Genomic DNA, 20695 nt, shown 5'->3' with positions numbered 1-20695 from the left:
TGTATAACTTTTTTCATAGCGATATAAAAAATGCGGTGGGAAGGTCGGAGATAAGTCAAGGCTAAGGGTGCTTTTCCACCAGGGATGTGGTATGCTACAATGTTGAGGATGCATTTGCGTTGCGAGCGTTTGATCGATGCGTTTCACCAATCATATTCATGGTTGCATGTAGCTTAGTACTATTGAAAACGGATTTAACAAAGATATGTTTTAATACAGTTTTTTAATTGACGTTCGTGAGTGATGTAGGTATGTACCTACAGAGCGGAGTATCTCGAGTATTAGTTAATATTAGTAGCTTAAAGTAGACGCCGACGTGGAAGCAACAAATTATTTTATATCTCACGATGTGCGAAGAGGAACTCATGCAGGGAAATGAATAAATGTTTTTCATATTTTTACGCGACGGCACTTCTTTATAGCAACACTAGCTGCGCCACACAGTTTCACCCGCGTAAATCTGTATCCCGTAGGAAAATCGGGATAAAAAGTTGTCTATGTGTTATTCCAGTTGTCCAGCTCTGTACCAAATTTCATTGATATCGGTTCAGTAGTTTTTGCGTGAAAGAGTAACAAACATCCATCCATACTTACAAACTTTCACGTTTATAATATCAGAAGCAGCTATTATATTCTCCCAGGATAAGCTGCACAGCATATCTCCCATGGAAAAATACCTCTAAAGGCGTATTTTACAAGATATTGGTACAACCTACCTGAGTGTCCGATGCGAATCTCAAGTGAACATTTGCCACGATGTTGAGAATGATGTTCGATTGGTGGTATTTGTAGCAGCCTTGTTTGTTGTAATTTCAACCGCAACAGCGACATGTGATACAAATGCTCGTTCATGAGCTGTGGGGACACGCAGACATCCGGTTTAATTGAGCGGAAGATTTTGTGTTTGACAAGTGTTTACCACTTCGATCTCGTAGTAAAAGCCGAAAACGTTTAGACAGTGTCGCAGTATTATACTAAGTACCTGTCTCGTTATAAACAATTATAAACCTGCGCGCGGCAGTCCCAAAATAGTATCCCGAGCTGCTAGCAACATAGCATGTATGTAGCTCGGGCTCGTTTCACCCGTCTCGGTCCTCACCTCCTGCAATGTGTAGGCCTGTCTAAACGTTATCGTTGAACGACTGAATAATTAGACTGCTAAAATCGTCTATAAGGCTATAATTTGGTTATGTCTTTACACAGATCATTATTGGGCAAGCAATATTTACTTCTTTTTAAAGATCATTCAGGTGGTTTAATACTATTGTAGAGACTACTATATACGCACAATTATATTATGGTCTGCTTTCAATCACTATGTTGTTAGAAAATTGCTTGTAAATATTATACAGCATGATTTTATCAAATTTTCCGATATGTGTAAAAAGGACCAAAAGCAGAACGTAGTGAAATAAATAAAAACACCAATTCTCTAGATACCACATATATTTAAAAAGTATGTATTCATAATTCATCTTAGAAATAACACTGATTTATAATCATGACACGCAAATGTATCATCAAGACAGCAAAGTACATCGATCGATATAACAAGACAATTGATGGGGAACCAGGAGCCCGGAGCTAACATGGAAATTTCGGAGACATCAGCTAAATGTATACAGTGACATGATTAACACAACATTCAATACATTTATCATATATATATATATCGTGTACGTATCGTAGGAAATATGAAACCACTGCAACACTGAAAGACATAGAAGTTATGACATCGATATGAGAGGTAAGTAATTTTTCTAAAGTGCTTATTGTATCAATTACTCCGCGAGATTAAATATATGCGTCATCTCGCGGGGTCTATAACAGAAATAACGATTGATCTAACACAAATTGTAATATGCTACAATACGACCAGTACATTTACGTTATCAGCTAAATTCAGCATATAACAGCTTCTCTATATAGAAACTGTGTTACATATAAAAATTGTTGCACGTGGTATCAAGCAAATAAAATAAATTATTGAGCTTTGTCATTGACAATATTGTCGCCCTACATGCTCGTAAACGCAGTTAAAATTGAAAATTGATTTAAAATAGTAGTCTTATTATCGTTAAAATAAATCACATACCCTAGAAGGAGGCTGATAGTGGGGTTAGAACTTTTTTACGCTGGACTAGATAAAACAATAACTAAAGCTTGAGATTTCATTTGTAAATTGACTATTCAAAAATATCTTATGTTTAAAAATAGTTAACAAATTAACCAACTCAAAGTATACACGACACATCCAGACGCCATCATATCAGCCCCTTTCAAACAAATTAAACAAATTCAATTTCTATTTTATTTTAACTAAACAAGCATAATCATGCAAAATATAATTTTGCAACTTCTAGATATAATATATGTTTGTAAATTAAATACATTTTATATAAATTATATATATAATTAATTAAAATTTTTCTCATCTAATATTATGCAAGGAACACATGAATAAATTTATTTACATAAAACGCATCAACAGTCCTAAACGTGGTACTTTTTAAACAAGGACTAAATTAAAAGGGCCCAATGTTCTAATGTTTTGTTTTAAAATTAAAAATGTATTACTTTATTAATAATTTATGAGGCCAAAATTGTTCAATATTCTTAAAATATTACATGCTTTGGACATATTATATAAGCTCATGTCGAAAGCTGTGCTGCTCCACGTCCTCGTTAAAAATACAGAAATATAAAACGAAAATATAAAAAAAGGATTCACGACCACTGATCTAACCAAATTTAACTATTACACATCTTATTTAAATTAAAAATAAATCAAGTCCGCCACAATGCGCCGGATTATCAATTTAACTAAAATACGCTATAAACGATATACAATAATATGTACAAAACTCAATCGAATAAAAATTTAGCATTTAAAGGTTTCTGGTCAAATGTCATGAAAAATGACATATGTAAAGAACTAGAGAACTATGTACAGTATATTTACAATTATAACACCTAAAACTTATGCTAATTTTTATTCAACCAAATGACGTTTATCGTCATGGTTTCGTTTACCTTTCGCGTGTGCTAACATCGTAACTAATTTCTTATGGCTATCGCCAACGATCCAGCCGTGTTGTTGGACATGCTCCTGTTCCTCCTCGTCGTCTGACCAATAATAGGGCGGCGGGCGCGGTCGCACCTTCTTACTGGCCACGCCTACTGCGCTCGGCCTCGTTGTAGGGATGACTCTATTGTAATTGTCACACGAGTTGCGATTACTGCGGATACTGTCAGCGACTTCATGCTTTTTCCCCAGAGCTTGCCGATTATTCGCTTTTCGACCGCCAAGGGCTTGCCCTTCTTTCTTCCTGCCTTTCTTTTTTCGACCCAAACCAACAACGACGGAGTCAGCGCTGTTAGGTCGCGGCGGAATTCCATCTGGTTCAGATTCGGAACTCCATGTCTCAGCTAGAACGTTTTGCTTTCCCACCGTGCATTTTCGACGCGCTCGCTGCCTAGCAACTCCAGCGTCTTCAGTATTATCAAAAATGCCATCGCTATAATCCAACTTGCTATTGTTAATGCTCTTATCAGAACTCATAGGTTTAGTATTAAAATCCTTTTCTTTTGATTTCCGTTTATTATAATGGAAACTATCATCAGATTGTGGTATAGAAACATCAACTCTCAAAAGTGAATCATCATCATAATTTGGAGAATATGTGTTCCGTCGTTTCGGCATATTATTGTCAGATTCATTGTATGAACCACTCTTCTTTCTATGTGATGATTTCTTATGATATTTTTCCTTATCCATCTTTTTCACTTCATGCACCTTTGATGTTGACGGCCTATTTTCATCTATTGATGACCTAATTTTCCTCGTTGGTGTTATAGAAGATCGTTTTTTCGAAGATGCAATGAGGGTAGTGTAGGGTATCGGTGATGGAGTTCTTATTCCTTTTCTAACCGACTCGGTATATGAATCGTCTACAGACTGGTCGTCATAACATCTCATTGAAGTTGATTTAGAGTCGAGTTTTGAACGAGATTTAGCTTTTTCCTCTGCCAAGGGAGAGTCTAAATTGAACTCGTCATAATTTTCGTGGCCAGGGGAAGGTGAATGTTTTTCAAGTATTGACGAATTTGGTTCTTCTTCCAATAAACTATCAAATAGTTGATCTAAGTTTGCCTTTGGTTTTACATGATCTTTACTTTTAACAACTTTTTTCTCTGTGCGAACAGCGTTGTGCTTAAAAATTTTACCCATAACGGCATTTTTTTCGGCCGTTTCTTTTCTTTTAGGAGGTGTAAATGGTTTTTTACTTTCTGGTACACCTTTCACATTTCCAAATTCGCATGACATTAAGCTGTTTTCAGTTTCAGCATCACTGCAAACATAATCATCAGACATGTACACAAAATCGTCCCCGTCAGAGCCACTTTCACTAGAAACTTCTTGATCATTGTAAGGTGCTTGAGATTTGGAAGTGCTAGGCATATCTTTATTACCGATACTTTTAAAACGCTCCATTAGTGTTGACGGCCTAAATTCAAATAGTTCAGCATCTTCATTATCCATGAACTCATAGACATCTAATTTACTCTGCGGATCCTCTTTAATCTTGTTATCAGTGTCACACCTACTGACATCAGAATAGGATCGATCTCGTTTCCTTTTTGAAGTACCTCTCTTTTTTTTCCTAAGAGGACCTGCTGATGATGGCAGGATAGACGACATATCAATTTCTGACGTCGAAATTGAAACCTTAACGCCATCAAATCCTTTCAATGCGCCCTTCGTTGGAACTGAACTGTGAAGGCTTTTCTTGGGACTCTTTTTCCTTTTCTTTTTGTCAACTTTTTTCCGGCTTTTGTGGCTGCAAAAAAATACAATAATGAAATTAGTTATAGGCTGTAAATTTAATTGAACATAAAACGAAATCGAAAGATAAATACCACCTTGTACTTGTTTCTACATATTGGGTTTGTTTAGCTGCCTGAGATCTACATTTTCTTTTAATTTTGTCAAATTTGTCTTCAAACATATCAATATTCTCAATGATATCTGGGTACATTTTTTCTTTTACTTCGAATACTTTTTTATTTTTCGCTTTGGTGTCTTCAGCTTGAATTTCAGGTACAGAACTTTTTGAAACGTCTTTATCAAGTTCTTCTGTGACAACCGCATTTTCTGATGCGTAGGCGCTACTAATACTGTTTGCTGTAAAGGTGTTTGCACAAGCGGCCTCTTTTAAGCCAGTAATTAGATCATTCTCCAAATTCCGCACCTCCTCGCTTTCCAGTATATCTTGCGCTGTAATAGAATCTACATCACCATCATCACATTTTCCCTCAAGAGTTTCGTTTATACGTTTTTCTAATAAATTCAAACATTCAATAGAAGCGCCTGAACATGTAAAACAATTATTTTCACATCGCTGAGATGGCTTGGGCCTACCTGTACCGTCATCTTTATGACTTGCGTTTAATAGCTCACAACAATCTAGGAACAGCGCTTCGTCCCTACTTAGTCCCCGCCGTGCAAGTTGTTGCTCCTTGACTGTGGTTGTTACATCTGCAATAATGTCCTCTAATGTTGGTAATGCAATTTTTTCAAGAGGTTTACAGTATTTTTTTCTTCTAGTAATTTTATCCTGTAAAACTCTTAAACGATCTAATTGACGTTTATAGATAACTAAATAATTAGATCCATCCATTCTGAAAGGGTCAATCTTGACTTTTGAGTCAGCTTCAGATACCCTTGTCACATGAGCAAGAGTCATTTGATGTCTTAAAAAGTTATCAGGCCTATGAAACTCTTTCCTACATACATCACAAAAGGAAGGTTCTATTTTAGTAGAAATTTTCTTTTTCCTACCACGTTTTGAAACTTTTTTAATAGATGAACTAATAGATTCCCTCAAATTACCTTCATCGTCTGCTGATTTTCTGCTCTCGAACTGCATGCCCTTCTTGCTGTTAGACTTATCCTTTGATTGGATGAATGTGTCATCTTTTTCATTAGCAATTATGTGAAAGGTTTCAGATATTTTTTTAGTCGCTAGCAAATTAGACTTGCGAGGTTTCCTTTCTGAAAAAAAGCCAAAACTTTCCATAAATTGTTCAGACCTAATTCTTTCTTCATTTTCGTCCCGACAAATGGCACCATCAATTTTGTCAGAATAAACTGACAAAGTTTGCTTGTTTCTTTTTCGTGGCCCTGTCTTTATGGATTCTTCAAGGTTTTTATCTTGAACTTTTACTTCCAATTTCTTACGTTCTTTATCTTGGACATATTTTTTTAAAGGTATATCGCTTTTAGAGGAATCATCTGAATCACTCATTACTCCTTTAGTCTCAACCACTGATTCAATCTGGACGTTAGTATCAGATTTTTTACTTGTTTTTAAATTATTCATAATATTAATCGATTGCGTATCACTCTCAACGTTATTCTCAATTTGTTCAATGATACTGCAGTTGTTAATTTCTTTACCAGTGGGATGTTTAAGTGAAGATACCAGTTTTGGGATAGGCATAGTCTCGGACACCATGTCTTCTAAGTTTATGTCGTAAGGATCGTATAAGTCAGGCACCGATGACTTAACAAACACCGATTTCGATCGACCTCTTCGTGCGGCAAGTTTAGCGCCACTTTTAATGGTCTCTACTTTACCTAATGTTTCTTTACATTGCATGTCTTTAATATCGTTCTTAATGAACGGTTCCTTTGCCTCACTATCGACAGTTGATTTTAATTTCTTTGGCATAGAACTATTTAAATTATCATTGTTGCTTGAATAATTAGATTTTCGTTTAACAGCTGAAGCCTTGGGACTTTTTTCAATGATGTCAATTTTGTCCTCAGACTTGTCAAAATGTTGGTCGTCAATAACAGTATTAGACAAAATATTTCTTTCCACCAATATTTTTTCAGTATCAACATTTGTTTCAAGTGTAATAGAATCTTTTAAGGATTTGTGCGTGTCATTAACTTTGATTTCTTCGACATTTTGAGATTTTTCTGAATCTTCTCCAGCATATTCAATTTTTTCGGAAGATCTTTTTCTCTTCAATTTTTTCTTTATCATTGGTGACTTCTTACGTTTGCAAGATTTATTCGTAAAACTTAGGTTTCTATCTTCGCTATCTATTATAACGGATTTAGCCAAAATGGAATATGAAACATTGGATTGATTCTCATTACGACCTTCCTGAAGCTGAACAGAATCCTTTTCAATCTTGCTAATTTCATCGTTTGATTTATCTCCGTCCAAAAGAAGTTTCGAAAATATAAGCTGTTTTTTCGTAATAGGACCTCTGTTATCTGCTCCATTATCGTTCTGTTCTTTCAAATCATCAGATATGTCAATATTATCAACGAATAGGGACTTGCCACGCCTACTTCTTCTTAGTGGAGTAGGCACCTTGTCTTTTTGCAAACTTAAGAGGTTTACACTAAGCAAGTTATTGGTTAGAGTTTTATTAGAATCACTGCTCGTTTGTTTTTCTTTTAGTGACCCCTCAGAACATGTAACTGATACATCTCTGGCTAGATTCGTTAGCTTTTTTACAGATGGTGTTTCTAAATTATTTGGAGGTAACCTCTTCACTAAATTTTGACCTTCACTATTTTTAACTTCAACTGTTTTAGACACAAAATTAGTTTCTCCAGTACTTAATTTACAATTTGAAGAATAAGATTGTTTATTTGTCATTTTTATTTCATTTTCAATAGAGTTCGAATTTCCTTCATCCATTTGCTGATTACTTTTCTCAGAAATCAACATTTGGTTTGCGTCTTGAGCCAACTCAGCTTTCTCTTTTAATTTAACTTTCTCTTTACTATCGTGGGTAATTGTACTACCATCATTTTCATTGGGTAGATTTTCATCAAAATTGTTTAACTTTTCTAGAGTGTTTTCTACACATTCATCCGGTTTTGTTACATTTGTGTCATCACACAATACTGCATTTTCTTTGTTAACATCTGACTCGTATTTATTTTTAGCCAAATTCTCATTTACGACCTTTATCATATTAGCGTTAATATTTCGACGCGACCGCTTCATTTTTTTATCCTTTTCTTTGGAATGTTTTTCTTTTGTTTCCTGATTAGCAACTTCAGTATTAATAGAAGATTCAGTATTAATAGTATCTGAGAGTGTATTAATGTTGTCCTCAGACACATTATTGGTAACTGATTCGTTTTTATTATTATCAACTTTTTGACCATCCGATTTTTCCTTTACTATTATCTCAGCCTCCTTAATTTCACAACTTTGTAATTCTTGATCTCTTAGCTTTTGCTTAACTATAATTGCTAATGACACATCGTCTTCAGAATCATCTTCATCACACACAACATTCACTTGAGGTTCCGTATGTGTCTCACGAAATGAATTTATTTCAGTATTACTTAATGTGGGTAGTAGTTGTTTGCTGCCATCTTCTATAATAATTTCAGATTTGGAAGGAGGAATATCTGGAGCTACAGGATTCTTAGATATATCATTTACTAATTTAAAATTTTCAACCATAGTAGATGATGTGCAACACGATTTCGTGGCATTATCATCTTCTAAATTTAAGTCGGTTGTATTAGATTCTGAAGAATTCATTATCTCTCTTTTATTTTTCACATTAAAATCTTCTTTAACGCTAGGTAATGAAACAGGAGAATGTGTATTTAATCCTTTTGCTTCTTCTGTAGTGCTAATTTCAAATTGTTGAACAGCTAAAGGACCTACAGCATCTTTGCTTTTCTTATCAGGATTACTTAGTTTAATAGTGTTGTTATTCTCTTGATATGTTTTCTTAAATTGCGTCTCAGTAACCACAGATTTGTGCCTTTCAGAAGGTGCCTTAATGCGCACTGCTCGAAGGCTTGCAGTCTTTTCGTTATTTGTTTTCGGTGGAACAGGTTTTAAAGAAACGCATGATGTTTTATTTTCTTTATCTAGACATGAAGTTTGTGACGTATCGACTTTATCATCTGTAAGATCAATAATTCTATCTTCTATGAGATAACTGTCACCTGATCGCTGCTTTACTGTTGGGTCATTTCGTTTAAACCTATTCTCGTTCTTTTCAACTCGACCAAGCAATTGTGCACCATCCATAAGACTGTCAGTAGAATTTTTGATATTATGGGATTTAATATAATTAACAGTTGAATGCTGTAACTGAAATGAATCTGTTCCTGAATAGGGATATTGAGAAAGATTTGAGTAACTCAATGAATCTCCTTTAAACTCATCATTTTGAGATTTAATGTTTGGTGTAGGCGAAGTTGATACATACTGGGGTAAGACATTTAATAATTGATTTCTATGATCTACAGGCATGTTTCCCAAAATTTCAACAAGTTCTTTTGGTAGCATAGCAATTTTTTTAGCCGTTTCTGGATCTTGCTCTAAGCTGGATGTTATAACTTTATCTTTTATCTCAACAAGTTTAACAGGTTCTATTGTGGGAGCACATTTGGTATTATATCCAATATTTTTCTCTAATGCTTTTTGTTTGTCCGTATATGATGTAGACGGAATCGAAGGTGCAGACTCCGGTGGTATTATATTTGGAGAATCAGATATAGCAGAATATAAATTAGTTGAGGCACTTGACTCATGCATTACTTTAGAGGACGACACCAAACTTATTTCTGAATTTGTTATTGTCTTAGCGACACGAGTTGGTAATGGCGATATCATTGGATTCTCACTATTACGACGCGTTAACGGAATACCTGAATTACTTGTAAATCCAAGATTTGTTGCCTCATGGGGATGACTGGTTACAATGGGCTGTACATTTCCCAATAAGTATAGTCCTTTATTAATATTGTTAACTTCATCATTATCCAAGTGTATATGTTTATTTGCACTTTGAGATAAAGTATTATGTTTATTCATTAATGAGATAGTTACATCAGCGGAGGACATGAAAGGGCGTTTTGTAGCGGTATCGGTGACTTTTAGGTTAAAATGAGAATTTCCAGAAGAATTCAAGTGTTGTTCGTGAATGTCATATACTGATCTCTCTTTATTAGTATGGTGAAGTGAATTTGAAAAAGTTGATTTTCTTGTAGTCTTATTTAACTCATTTGCAATGCATTCTGATGATGGATGCGTTACGTTACAATCAAAAATGCTCATTTGTCTGTCTACTTTGCCACGGCAAGATAGATCTGCAGGGTTTACAACCTTATTTTTATCGCTTGTAACACAGGAACTAGAGTCTTTGTAAATTGTACTTTCTATTGGACCGCGAACAGTAGGTTTGATTGCATTAATACAAATACTCTTAGTAGACAAATCAGTTGGTATTTCGTTATTCTTTGCTGATAAATTCAAACAAACACTATTTGCATTATTATCGGGGTTATAAGGTGTATCAGTAAGGATAATATCCTCCTTTCTAATATCATAAATAGAAGTTATCTTTGTTTTTCCTTTAATTGACAAATCTGTCGGAGTACAATCAATTTCACTATTTCTGACTGTTAAATCAGTAGCAGCAACAGTACCACTTCCATTACCTTCAGCATAAAGCGATGAATCTGCAGTTTGAGTAGTGGTTGTGTGTTTAATACGCAGATCAACTACTTCGTCATTTAGCGCAATTGGTGCTGCTACTATGTTTTCTTTGTGCAAAACTTGTTTATTTGATAAATCTAATGTTTCGTAATTTTCACAGGCTCTCGTGTCATAAGTTATGTTTTGTTTAGAGCAATGAGCTGTAACATCATTGGCATATTGTTTTCCAGACAAATCTAAAGGCGCAGTCAAAACAGATTCTACGCCAGTATTGCTATGTGCTGGAGGTATCACCCCAGTACTGTCTTTTTTAGACTTTGTTTTTTCACTTGGTAAATTAGTAACATCTGTTTTTTGGTTTACATCTTGGCTTTTATGTAGTCCGGCTACAGTGTTACTTATATTTTGTTTATCGTAGTGCACCTTTTTCTCTTTGTTATTGTCGGAATTAACATTCGCCAAAACTACAGGAGTTTTCGCTTTCAATGATGAATCAATTGAGTGTTTACTTTGAGGCATTGGAGCTGTCTGCGACCGTGAAGACTCATTACTGCGGCCTTCTAGACTACACGTGTAAGGTTCAACTCCATCTTTTATAGGTTGTTTGGTTTTCATGACATTTCCTACAATATTATCACGCACTTGACCTTGTTTTGTAGATTTTGGCGTATTTATGGGTGCGGTCTGAATATCTTTTGGTGGTTTCGATTGCCGAGTATTGGGACTTGTAAATACCTTCGTGGAAGTAATTTGGCTTCTAGATTCAATGCTTTGAACATCACAGTTTAAACTTTCATAAACCTTATGTTTTATTAGTAAATCGGGGTTTTGTTTTATGTATTCGCCGATTGTTGGTAAATTAGCTATTTGTTCTTCAATAGATTTTTCATTAATTGATTGCCTACGACGTGGTGTAATAATCGTATCTGTGCCTGAACTCTCTGTATCAGGGCACTGTATTGTAATGTCAATTCGATTGGAGTTAACTGTTGTCTTATGAACCTGTTGAGGAGGTTTCATTGGTTCGTCAATTCTGCATTGAATTGACACGTTAGGTGCTGTTGAAATTATTCGATCGTTAGGTTCGACTAACTTGTTTTTTAACATCGCAATACAATCATTAAGGCCCTTTCTGGGTTTACTGGATTTTCCTTTTTGTGCATTTTGATTATCCAGAGGTTCGTCTTTTTGATTGATGTTTAAAGGCGGTTTATCAAGTTTAGTAGCAACAGTGCTATTTTCAAACAATACAGGTTGACCGGAAGGTACATGTTGCGTCACATTATTACATTCTTGTTGTACTAAAAACAAATGATGAAACTGCACAGCCTTATCTTGGGTATCGTAATCAGCAGTCAAACGTGCAATGGAATGTTTTAATGGTATATTTTGAGGCGGCGCACCTTGATCACGAGAATTGCCATTATGATCATTCCGTTCAGGATTCTGATTGTCACGGTTATTAGATCCGTTATTATTAGATCTATTTGCTTGTTCTCTCGTATTATAAGGCCCGGTGTTAACATCAACTTTATTTGGCATATTCTGTATAGACAGCTGTTCAATTTGGACTTTATTTGAACTTGATTCAATACTCTGGGTTTCGTTTGGTGGAACATCTGTCTCATGTTCTATGTTTTCAGTTATTTGTGTGACTCGAACTGTTTTTCGTCGAGTTTTAGTCAACTTTTTTTTATTTATGATTTCGCTCCGACGCGAAACTTGATTCTGAACACGTTTAATACTAGTTTTAAGAGATCGATTTTCTTCTTTGTTAATTTTATTTGGATCATTATTTTCAGGTCTTTCGCTGCCATTTGAAGCCGTGTTAGGATTAATTTTCCGGTTCTTAGGTTCTTCCGTAGAACGCCTTTTTAGCGTAAGTTGATTTCTTTGTTTGACAATTTTTCTTCGAGGACGTAAAGAAGAATTTAGCGGATTAATCATCACTCGCTGTCTTTTAGCAGGCAAATCGGCTAACATTTTTCTTATAGTTTCAGCTGTAACAAAAATGTTTTGTATTATCTTATTCACATATAAACTTAAGAACTATGATTAATAAAAATTATATGCTTACCATCTCCAACTTCGGTTCTAATCTTTGGTCTTGGTCTCCCATTCTGTCTTTGAATTTCTTTTCTAATTTTTTTACGTATTCTGTTATCGGGAATTCGCGATCGGCGTTTGCGCACTCCAAACTGTCGATAACGACACCTTCTCCGTACGGCTGGCATATCTCCAGCACAATCCAGCATATGCTGGTGTAAATCTTCGAGTGTAATCGATTTATTACATTTTGTACACTCTCGATATCCACGTAATGGCCTTGTCCTGTTGTGAACTGGACTTGGAGGTACATATAAATGTTTCAGAATATCTGCGTTTAACAGTAATTCACCAGCTATTTCATAATGTTGTACTTGAGCATTAGGATGTTCCGTGGAAATATGCGTTGAAAGAGCTCTTGGATCTCGGGTTTGTGCTCCACAAGCACAGCACACGTAGCATCGTGGTCGCACCCATTCTCCGCTTAAAACCGCTGGTTGGGCTTCATATTTTGGCACCGTAGGCGTTAATCCCAAGAATGATGGAAAGTCTAATCCATCCCGAACAGGAGTAGGAGCGTCAGAAGCAAAACTTCGGGAAACGTGCGACGTTGATGTGGGCAACTGTCTACTCTCAAGTATTTCTTTCAATTCTTTGCCAATTGTATTTCGTTTCTCTGTTTTCTTTTCAACTGGTGTAATTTTAAACTTTTCTTCAAATTTTCGCCGCATACATAACTGTGTCCATATGTCTAAACTCGAAACTAAGGTCACTATGCAGTTATTAATATGTGAATCCCGTTTAATAATATCGGCGCTGAATGGATTCTTCTCATTTTCTAAACTATCCCACTTCCATTTGTGCTTTGGGGCGATAGCTCGTGGCATGTAACCATCAAATAAGTTTCGGGAATATTGTTCACATGACAAAAGAATTGGAAATCCCTCTACAGTGTTAATAGGGACACTATTTTTAGCTTTTCGAGTTTTTATCGTGTGATTAGGGTCTGGGTTGAAATTGAAAGACCCATCAAGGAATTTTGACAAGTTTTCTTGAACGTTACTTGCTACTTTAGAATAAAAGCTGGTATCGAAACATCTTTCAAACTTTTGCGACGCATCGTCTATCGCTTTAAACCAATCCTTACGCGTAGATTCACCAGTTCTAGGAGATCTATGTACCACTCCTAGTCTAGATAGTATTTGGTCAGCATCAGTGTTGTGAAATGAAAAGTTATGTGAGATACGTTTATTCCACTGCAGATCATCCAATACAATAACAGCGTTTTTGTCGATAACTTTGTTAGCTAAGTTTTTACTAGGTGGCAAAATTAAATTCGTTGTTATGTTATCTTCAATATCAGCTGCATCATGCACATGAGTAGGCTTCAGTTCACAAGAAATTACTATTCCGTTATATCCATGTCTGTCTTCCTCTCGGATAACGACCTGTCTCTCAATATTATGAGATTTTTTATTCGTTCTATTAGATTTTTTCCGGAGTTTACTCCTATAAGGAAGTTTTTGCCTTTCACAAACATTTAGCTTATGTTCTGCTAATTCAGTGGTAGATGGAAATCGAGTGTGACAATCGAGACATGCGAAGTATTGATTTGGGTGACTGTCAATCATATGCCGAACAATTTCATTAGGTTCAGCTTCTGTTTGATTACAGTACAGACAATTTATAAAGGCATCTTGTTTAGAAGTTGAAAAGTGGATGCGCCTAGCGTGTTTGGATGCTGCTTGTTTTGAAACAAAACTTTTATCACAGTAAGGACAAAGAAAATCTATAACAGAGGTACAGTCAGACTTTTTTGAGAGATCATCTGGTTTATTTAGCAAAGATTTAGAAGGGGTAGTGACACGTTTGGATTTTTCTTGAGTCTTAGTATCTAATCTCCGTGTAGTTTTTATTGTTTGGAGACTAGAAATATAAGATTTCCTGGGCCTCAATCTTCCATTTATGCCAGACGAAACACCATCGTCACCCGTGCTCATCGTGTTAAGTTGCTCAGTCCTAAAAAATAAAAATTATTAAGTAAACAGACAAAACAGATTCATCCTACTAATCTCATACTATTCGATATTTCAAAATTTGTGTTTGATTAATATGAACGTGTTTCACGCAAAAGCGACCGCGTTGGTTTAAGTGGAATTTGGTATGCATGAAGCATGACCTGGAATAAGATATAGGCTAAATGATATTATCCGGTATCCATGTGAACGAATTCGTGGGTTGCAGCTGGTAAATAACATTTTTTTTTTTCTACGTTCACAAGTGTAAGGGTAATTAAGCTGAGCACTTAATAAATTTAATAAGCAGTCAAAGACATCCACAATATACTCCGAACGTCTTCTTCTGCATGAGTTTAAATGGAAATTAAAATTTACGAACCCTTCAATCTATTTATATATACAATAATGGCGTCGTATACTTTTAAGAGTAATTCACGAATGGGTGGTTAAGACTCGTAACTAACTAAAATATTCATACATAATAAGTATTTCCTTACGGTGTCAGCAGGTCCTTGTTAGCCGGGCCAAAGACATCGATATACTGATCTGTCGTATCATATGGATCAGGAGCTATGATGTGTGGATCCAACCCTACATCATGCTTACATTGAACCTTCGTCAATATATCATCCGGGTATCTGAACCAAAATGATATATCCCAAATTACTAAGGTAATAAATTGTGTTACTATATTGATACAAACAGCTAGATTATAAAAAAAAATTTCAAGTCCACTTTGCTAAGCATTTAAATCATCTTATCAAAGACAATTTGTCTTTCGTCTAAAGCTACGGTCGATTACGATTTAACGTTTCATACAAACACAAATATTATTAACCAATATTGCGATTTATAAAGTTGCTATTTGCATCGCAACCTAAAAGTATCTAATTATATCATTATTTGTTTAAATAAATTAACCTTTATGTTGCCAAGCAAATAACTATTTTGATGAATTGATAGAAAATTTGCACAACTACATACTACCTAATTGCTTTAGTAAATAGCGCCTCAAACAGTGCATATTTTGAAACACAACAAAATTCGCTTGCTTTGCACAATCAAAATACAATACTGATTAATTTATTCAAATGGGAAAACAAATTTATTGCGGCTGATAGGAATTTCCTATATTCCTATTACCTGTTGATCGATTTGAAATTATTAAAAATCATTGGCCATGTGGATTAATTCTTAAAAGATTGGTTTTGAATTTGGAAATTTCAAACTAAATATAAAACTTACACAATAAACATAACAAATAGGAGTTCAACTCAAATATTAAATTTAAAAAATATATAAATATAAGGCATGCATTGCAACAAGTCAATTAATACATTCGCATTTGCAAAGTAAACTAAACATTTTATTTGTTTCCATTAGGCGTAGCCAGCCATATTTTCACAACTCACTTCAACTAAGATGGGAAAATCTTTAAAGATTCATAAAATTTTCATCTTTAGAACAGTGGATTTGAACCACCACAAAATTTTCAAATAAAGGTACCTGTATAACACACAGTTTTTCGCATATAATACTTATAATATTTTATTATATTACACAGTGTTATGTCTCAATTAACAATAAACAATAATTTCACTAGCACGCATCTAACATATATCGAAAAACATTCCTCTTTCCTATGAGATGAAATAATATAAAATTGATCAATGCTTACTTTCCTTTCTTTGTTTTACTTTCATTTATTTGTTAAAGGAATGAGAAATAATTTCATAACTGAACCGGACTACACTCGATTTACTTCAAACATTAAACAATATTAATATTAAGGAAAAAATGTAATCGAAATCCAATAAGATGAAGTATACTTCAATATATGTAATATAACGTGAGGCTACTACTCAACATTCAAATATACTAACTCTGAAAAGAAGTAAGCATTGGCATATAAACCTTATTTAAAATACGAGTCGCACAGCGACTCAAGGAAATCGCATCATAATCAACACGGTTGCTATAATGTCCACGCACACGTGTGAAATGGTAACATGTAATTAAGAAAATATTTTCTAAATGCTTACGTATGAAGTTGTGGGGCGGCGCAGAGCGCCCGCCCCCGGTTGTACGCAGGCCCACACGTGGCGCCTTCTCCCCGCTTTTTCGAATATTCAAAAAACTGCTACTTATTATTTCACAGTGGTGACTTATCACAGCCAGCTCTGGATAGTCCCAGGCTTTTATTATGCAAAAGTACCTGAAAGGTTTAATATGTTAATAGAAAAGACAAAACATATTGAAATAATTTTTATTACTTATTAAGCCTAAATACTTTTTCCAATTCTTAACCAAACCCATTCTTCCGTATCGTAGTTACCTACAATAACCCTTTAATTTACTGGAAGAAAAAATAAGCTACCAACAGGTATGAGCTTTCAGAGACAGGAAAAAAATTCTAAAAGAGGAAGTTGTGGCGGTTCAGAAAAAAATTTTGTATTTCGTGAATGTCCCTTGGTATTCGAGATATTCGACAATTTAGAAAATTGTAATAAAATCACTTTAGTCACTATTTTAGGTAATATGACTATGATATGACTCAAAATAAAGGAACCTGTAAATCTGTTTTTGGTATAGTATTCCTGAATATGACTGATAAATGGTAGTCTATTTTCAGCATTGAGCATACATAGAATTCCTAATACAATATATATAGGTATTTAAATAAAAGTCCTCAGAAGATAAAGAGATCATTCTTTAAAAGGTATAGAGAAATGTACGAATTACACAATGGTAACGGTGGTGACTTTGCACCGCTTTTGTTAAATTTTGTTTAAAAAAGCATTTGTTTTTTATTTTCTTTTCGTACAATTATTGATATCAATATTTTTAAGTTAAATGCAGGTAATGAAGTAAATTTAAGAATAATAATGAATAATGAAAGCTTTTTAACATTATATTTTTATTTTTGGTAAACTATTTCAAATCATAGACTATTAGTTGCAGGTGTACATATAAGCAAGCTACAGTATTTGTTGGGAATTAAGCTTTACTTATAGACATGAAACCGTATACGCGAAAATAACTAAATAGACCAGTGTCAATTTTATTAAAAGAATTTGTATATCCTGTTTGTTTATCCAACATGTTAATGCCGAATGATCATACAAGAATTCCCCAAGGAGATGAAAGGAATATATTATGGACATCAGGCAAATACATATAAGCGTGAACACAGGTCAATACCTGTAAATACAACATTATACCTCAGACCATCTGCAATGTAAATACCTGTGTAAGCCGTAGGCGCTTATAACGATATAACTGTTGTTAAATGACAAACATATGACATGTATTGGGTAATGGTATTTAATTAATGCGTGCGTGACCAATTTTTTCGAATCCCTTTTGAGCTTCTCGCTATAACAGCAAAATGCAATATATCTATAAATCCAATTACTTTCAGATGAAGGTAAAATAAAAAAGCACTGAAATCATATATGACGTAGGTAAGAATCACAGACTAGTCAATAGGTACATTCAGAATATATAATAAAAAATACACACTCATGGGACATAGGAAGTAGTTTTATTTATTTAATCATTCTCTTATTCTATGGTGGATTGTGAAGAAACAACAAACATCAAACAAATATATTCAAAAATTGTTGCAACAGGTTCTGAGTTTCAATTAATCCGTCATGGTTTTAAATTCTTAAGGTATTAAAATTAATATTCATGAATAAATAACCAGATTGCTTAAAAAGATTAGTGAAATCTTGAGATAATAGATGGGTTTTGATTTTTTTTTATGCTTTCCTTTTCTTATTTCTATTCCATTGCAAAATTTTTCTGTATGTAGCTAGATGAAGATGCTTCTGCTTTACGCAAATGTTGATTAAAATAACGATAATTATTAGTCAAAGTCGTATAAAATTCTCATTTTACATTAAATTTTATGTATATCACGTCATTCAATATAGGCACATATATTGATTTGTATTGAGATTTGTAGTTTATATAATAAAAATGATCTAATTTATCGAGCTACAAAGGGCAAATATAACTCTAACAAGTGTCTCATATTGAGTCTCACATAAATAATTAACTCAGGCGGCATCTACAATCTACATATTCAGGGTATTACGGCACCGGTGTGACAATCGAACAGACTGAATGAGGCACCCACTCTTCCGAACTGAAGCTATCATTTCACGATGGCATTATGAGAAACAAATCGCTTAATATTGCATTGTTCTCATATAACTATTAAATTACTCAATTAATTTCAAATGACGATTTATTCATATTTAGTAGGTGTTTAGAAGGTAAATATCTTCATTTTAGATAGTTGATTTTAAATTTCGAAAAAGTTGCATTGCATCAACTTTCAGTTTCACTTTTTTTAACGATAAAAAAACAAATCACCCTTTTTTCCCATTATATAAGACTAACGATTCCGAAGAAATAAAATTTCTTTTTATTTTTATTTATATTCCATTTTATGGGAAGCAAGGATTTTTTACATTTTTTCAGAATAAACGCAGGTATTTTTGTTCAATGTCATTTTCATAGATATGGGTCTTTTAGAACGATAAAAATCTCTCGCCCACAAATTTTAGTGTTTCTGTTAATAGCGTTCATCATATTATTAAAAAACGATCAGTATCGCTGTAAATATACAAGTTTTTTTTTAATAATTATTGGGTTTCTTTAAAATTTTTATTACATTGGTATATCGCATTAAAAATGGTGATTATTACATCTCATACGACATACACTCACGAGATTAAACAAAATTAAAAAAGAAATCAGTTTTAAAAGTTTTATATTTCAAACTATCGTTATTGGGGCTCACATAAATCATCATTATTTTTCCGCTCGCAGCATAAAGGCATTTGTTTACAAACGCCTCTATATTATATTATATCGTGCTTGTCACCTTACAGGTCTATATTTTAATACGTAAAATGAGCTTTCTATCTTAATAAATTTCCCAGATAGGTTGAAAATTATAAATATTATCTATTTGAAGAAAGCACGATTTTTGATCATCATGATAATTAAAAATTATTACTTACGTGTCAGCATAAATGTATGTTTAAATTCAAAAAAAATATAATTTACAAATCAAAAAAAGGTATTAATACATTTCAACAACAACAAAAAAAGTTTAAAAGACCGCCATCAATCAAATTATAAATAATATAAGAGATAACATTAGAGAATGTTTTAATTTCAATGGATTTAACGTTTGATAATGCTTCGAGCGTCTAAAAATACTGCAGGCCAATTAAAAAAATAAAAGTCTAAAGTAAGAGGTACCTAAACTACATAAAATAAAACAACAAATATTAAAAAATAATCAAAAGCACAAATTAAAATGTACTTTATAATTCACTGGATAAAAATACAATCTATCCGACCGACGGTAAACTGCACCGCGCCGAGGAGCGATTGCAGACTACGCGGCACTTGTGCCTGTAGCTAGATGCGAATTGACCGGTGCATTTGACAGATACATCAGAACTGAAGCCTCCGCCTCGCCACCCACAGGTCCTGCGCTATGGATGCGACAGCTATGGGCGTGCACTAACGCGGATTACCGGGAAATATCGCACCGCCATCATTGAAATGGCGAAAATTCTAGAAAGCCCGCCCATTTTCATTATTTTATATTTATATTCATATAAGTTGATCGCAAAGTGAGATGAACTTTAAAAATATTGTTGTTGGGCCTGTTAGATACCGATTTTTTTTTATATTTAAATTTATAATGGACATACCTATCATATAATATCGTAATTCCTAAATATGGAATATTGAAATTCCAATATTTATGATAATTAAAATATTTAATCAGAACCTAAATTCCTGTTCCTCTAGAATATAATTTTATTTAGTATTTTATCATGTATTTATGTACAAAAGTTCCTCCTCCTTATTGAAAAGGTCGTATGATTTTATTGTATTCACCCTCGTATGTGGGTGGCCGGCGGTTGTCATGGTAACGGATTTGCTGATATTTATAAATTAAGACATTATTGATTACTGAATATAATATTTGATATTTTTCAACGTAATGAATCTTTTATCTTTCATAGCTTTAGCTGTTTCGTTTAGCCTATACGTCGTTTTGTTTGATTTAATTTTTAGTTTTATAGCCTTGAAATGCTT

General features: G+C 33.9%; 1 protein-coding gene across 4 annotated transcripts in view; it reads right to left on the bottom strand.

Moving 5' to 3' along the window:
* Window positions 1-1433: 1433 nt before the first annotated feature.
* Window positions 1434-20695, bottom strand: part of LOC119835539 — a 33438-nt gene continuing 14176 nt past the window's right edge. Inside the window, exons 2-8 of one of the 4 annotated variants that reach the window (XM_038360438.1) lie at window positions 16606-16778; window positions 15061-15201; window positions 12577-14564; window positions 5894-12499; window positions 5423-5539; window positions 4924-5278; window positions 1434-4841 (exon numbers count right to left, since the gene is read on the bottom strand). In XM_038360438.1, coding sequence (XP_038216366.1) covers window positions 2993-4841; window positions 4924-5278; window positions 5423-5539; window positions 5894-12499; window positions 12577-14545 — 10896 coding nt within the window. In that variant the 5' untranslated portion in view covers window positions 14546-14564; window positions 15061-15201; window positions 16606-16778 and the 3' untranslated portion in view covers window positions 1434-2992. Of the gene's footprint in view, window positions 4842-4923; window positions 12500-12576; window positions 14565-15060; window positions 15202-16605; window positions 16779-20695 lie in introns of all 4 variants that reach the window. The other 3 variants (XM_038360435.1, XM_038360436.1, XM_038360434.1) reach the window with 3 other exon arrangements.

This window comes from Zerene cesonia, chromosome Z (genome assembly GCF_012273895.1).
Source record: "Zerene cesonia ecotype Mississippi chromosome Z, Zerene_cesonia_1.1, whole genome shotgun sequence".
NCBI classification, from domain to species: domain Eukaryota; kingdom Metazoa; phylum Arthropoda; class Insecta; order Lepidoptera; family Pieridae; genus Zerene; species Zerene cesonia.
This window is presented reverse-complemented; position numbering and strand designations above follow the sequence as displayed.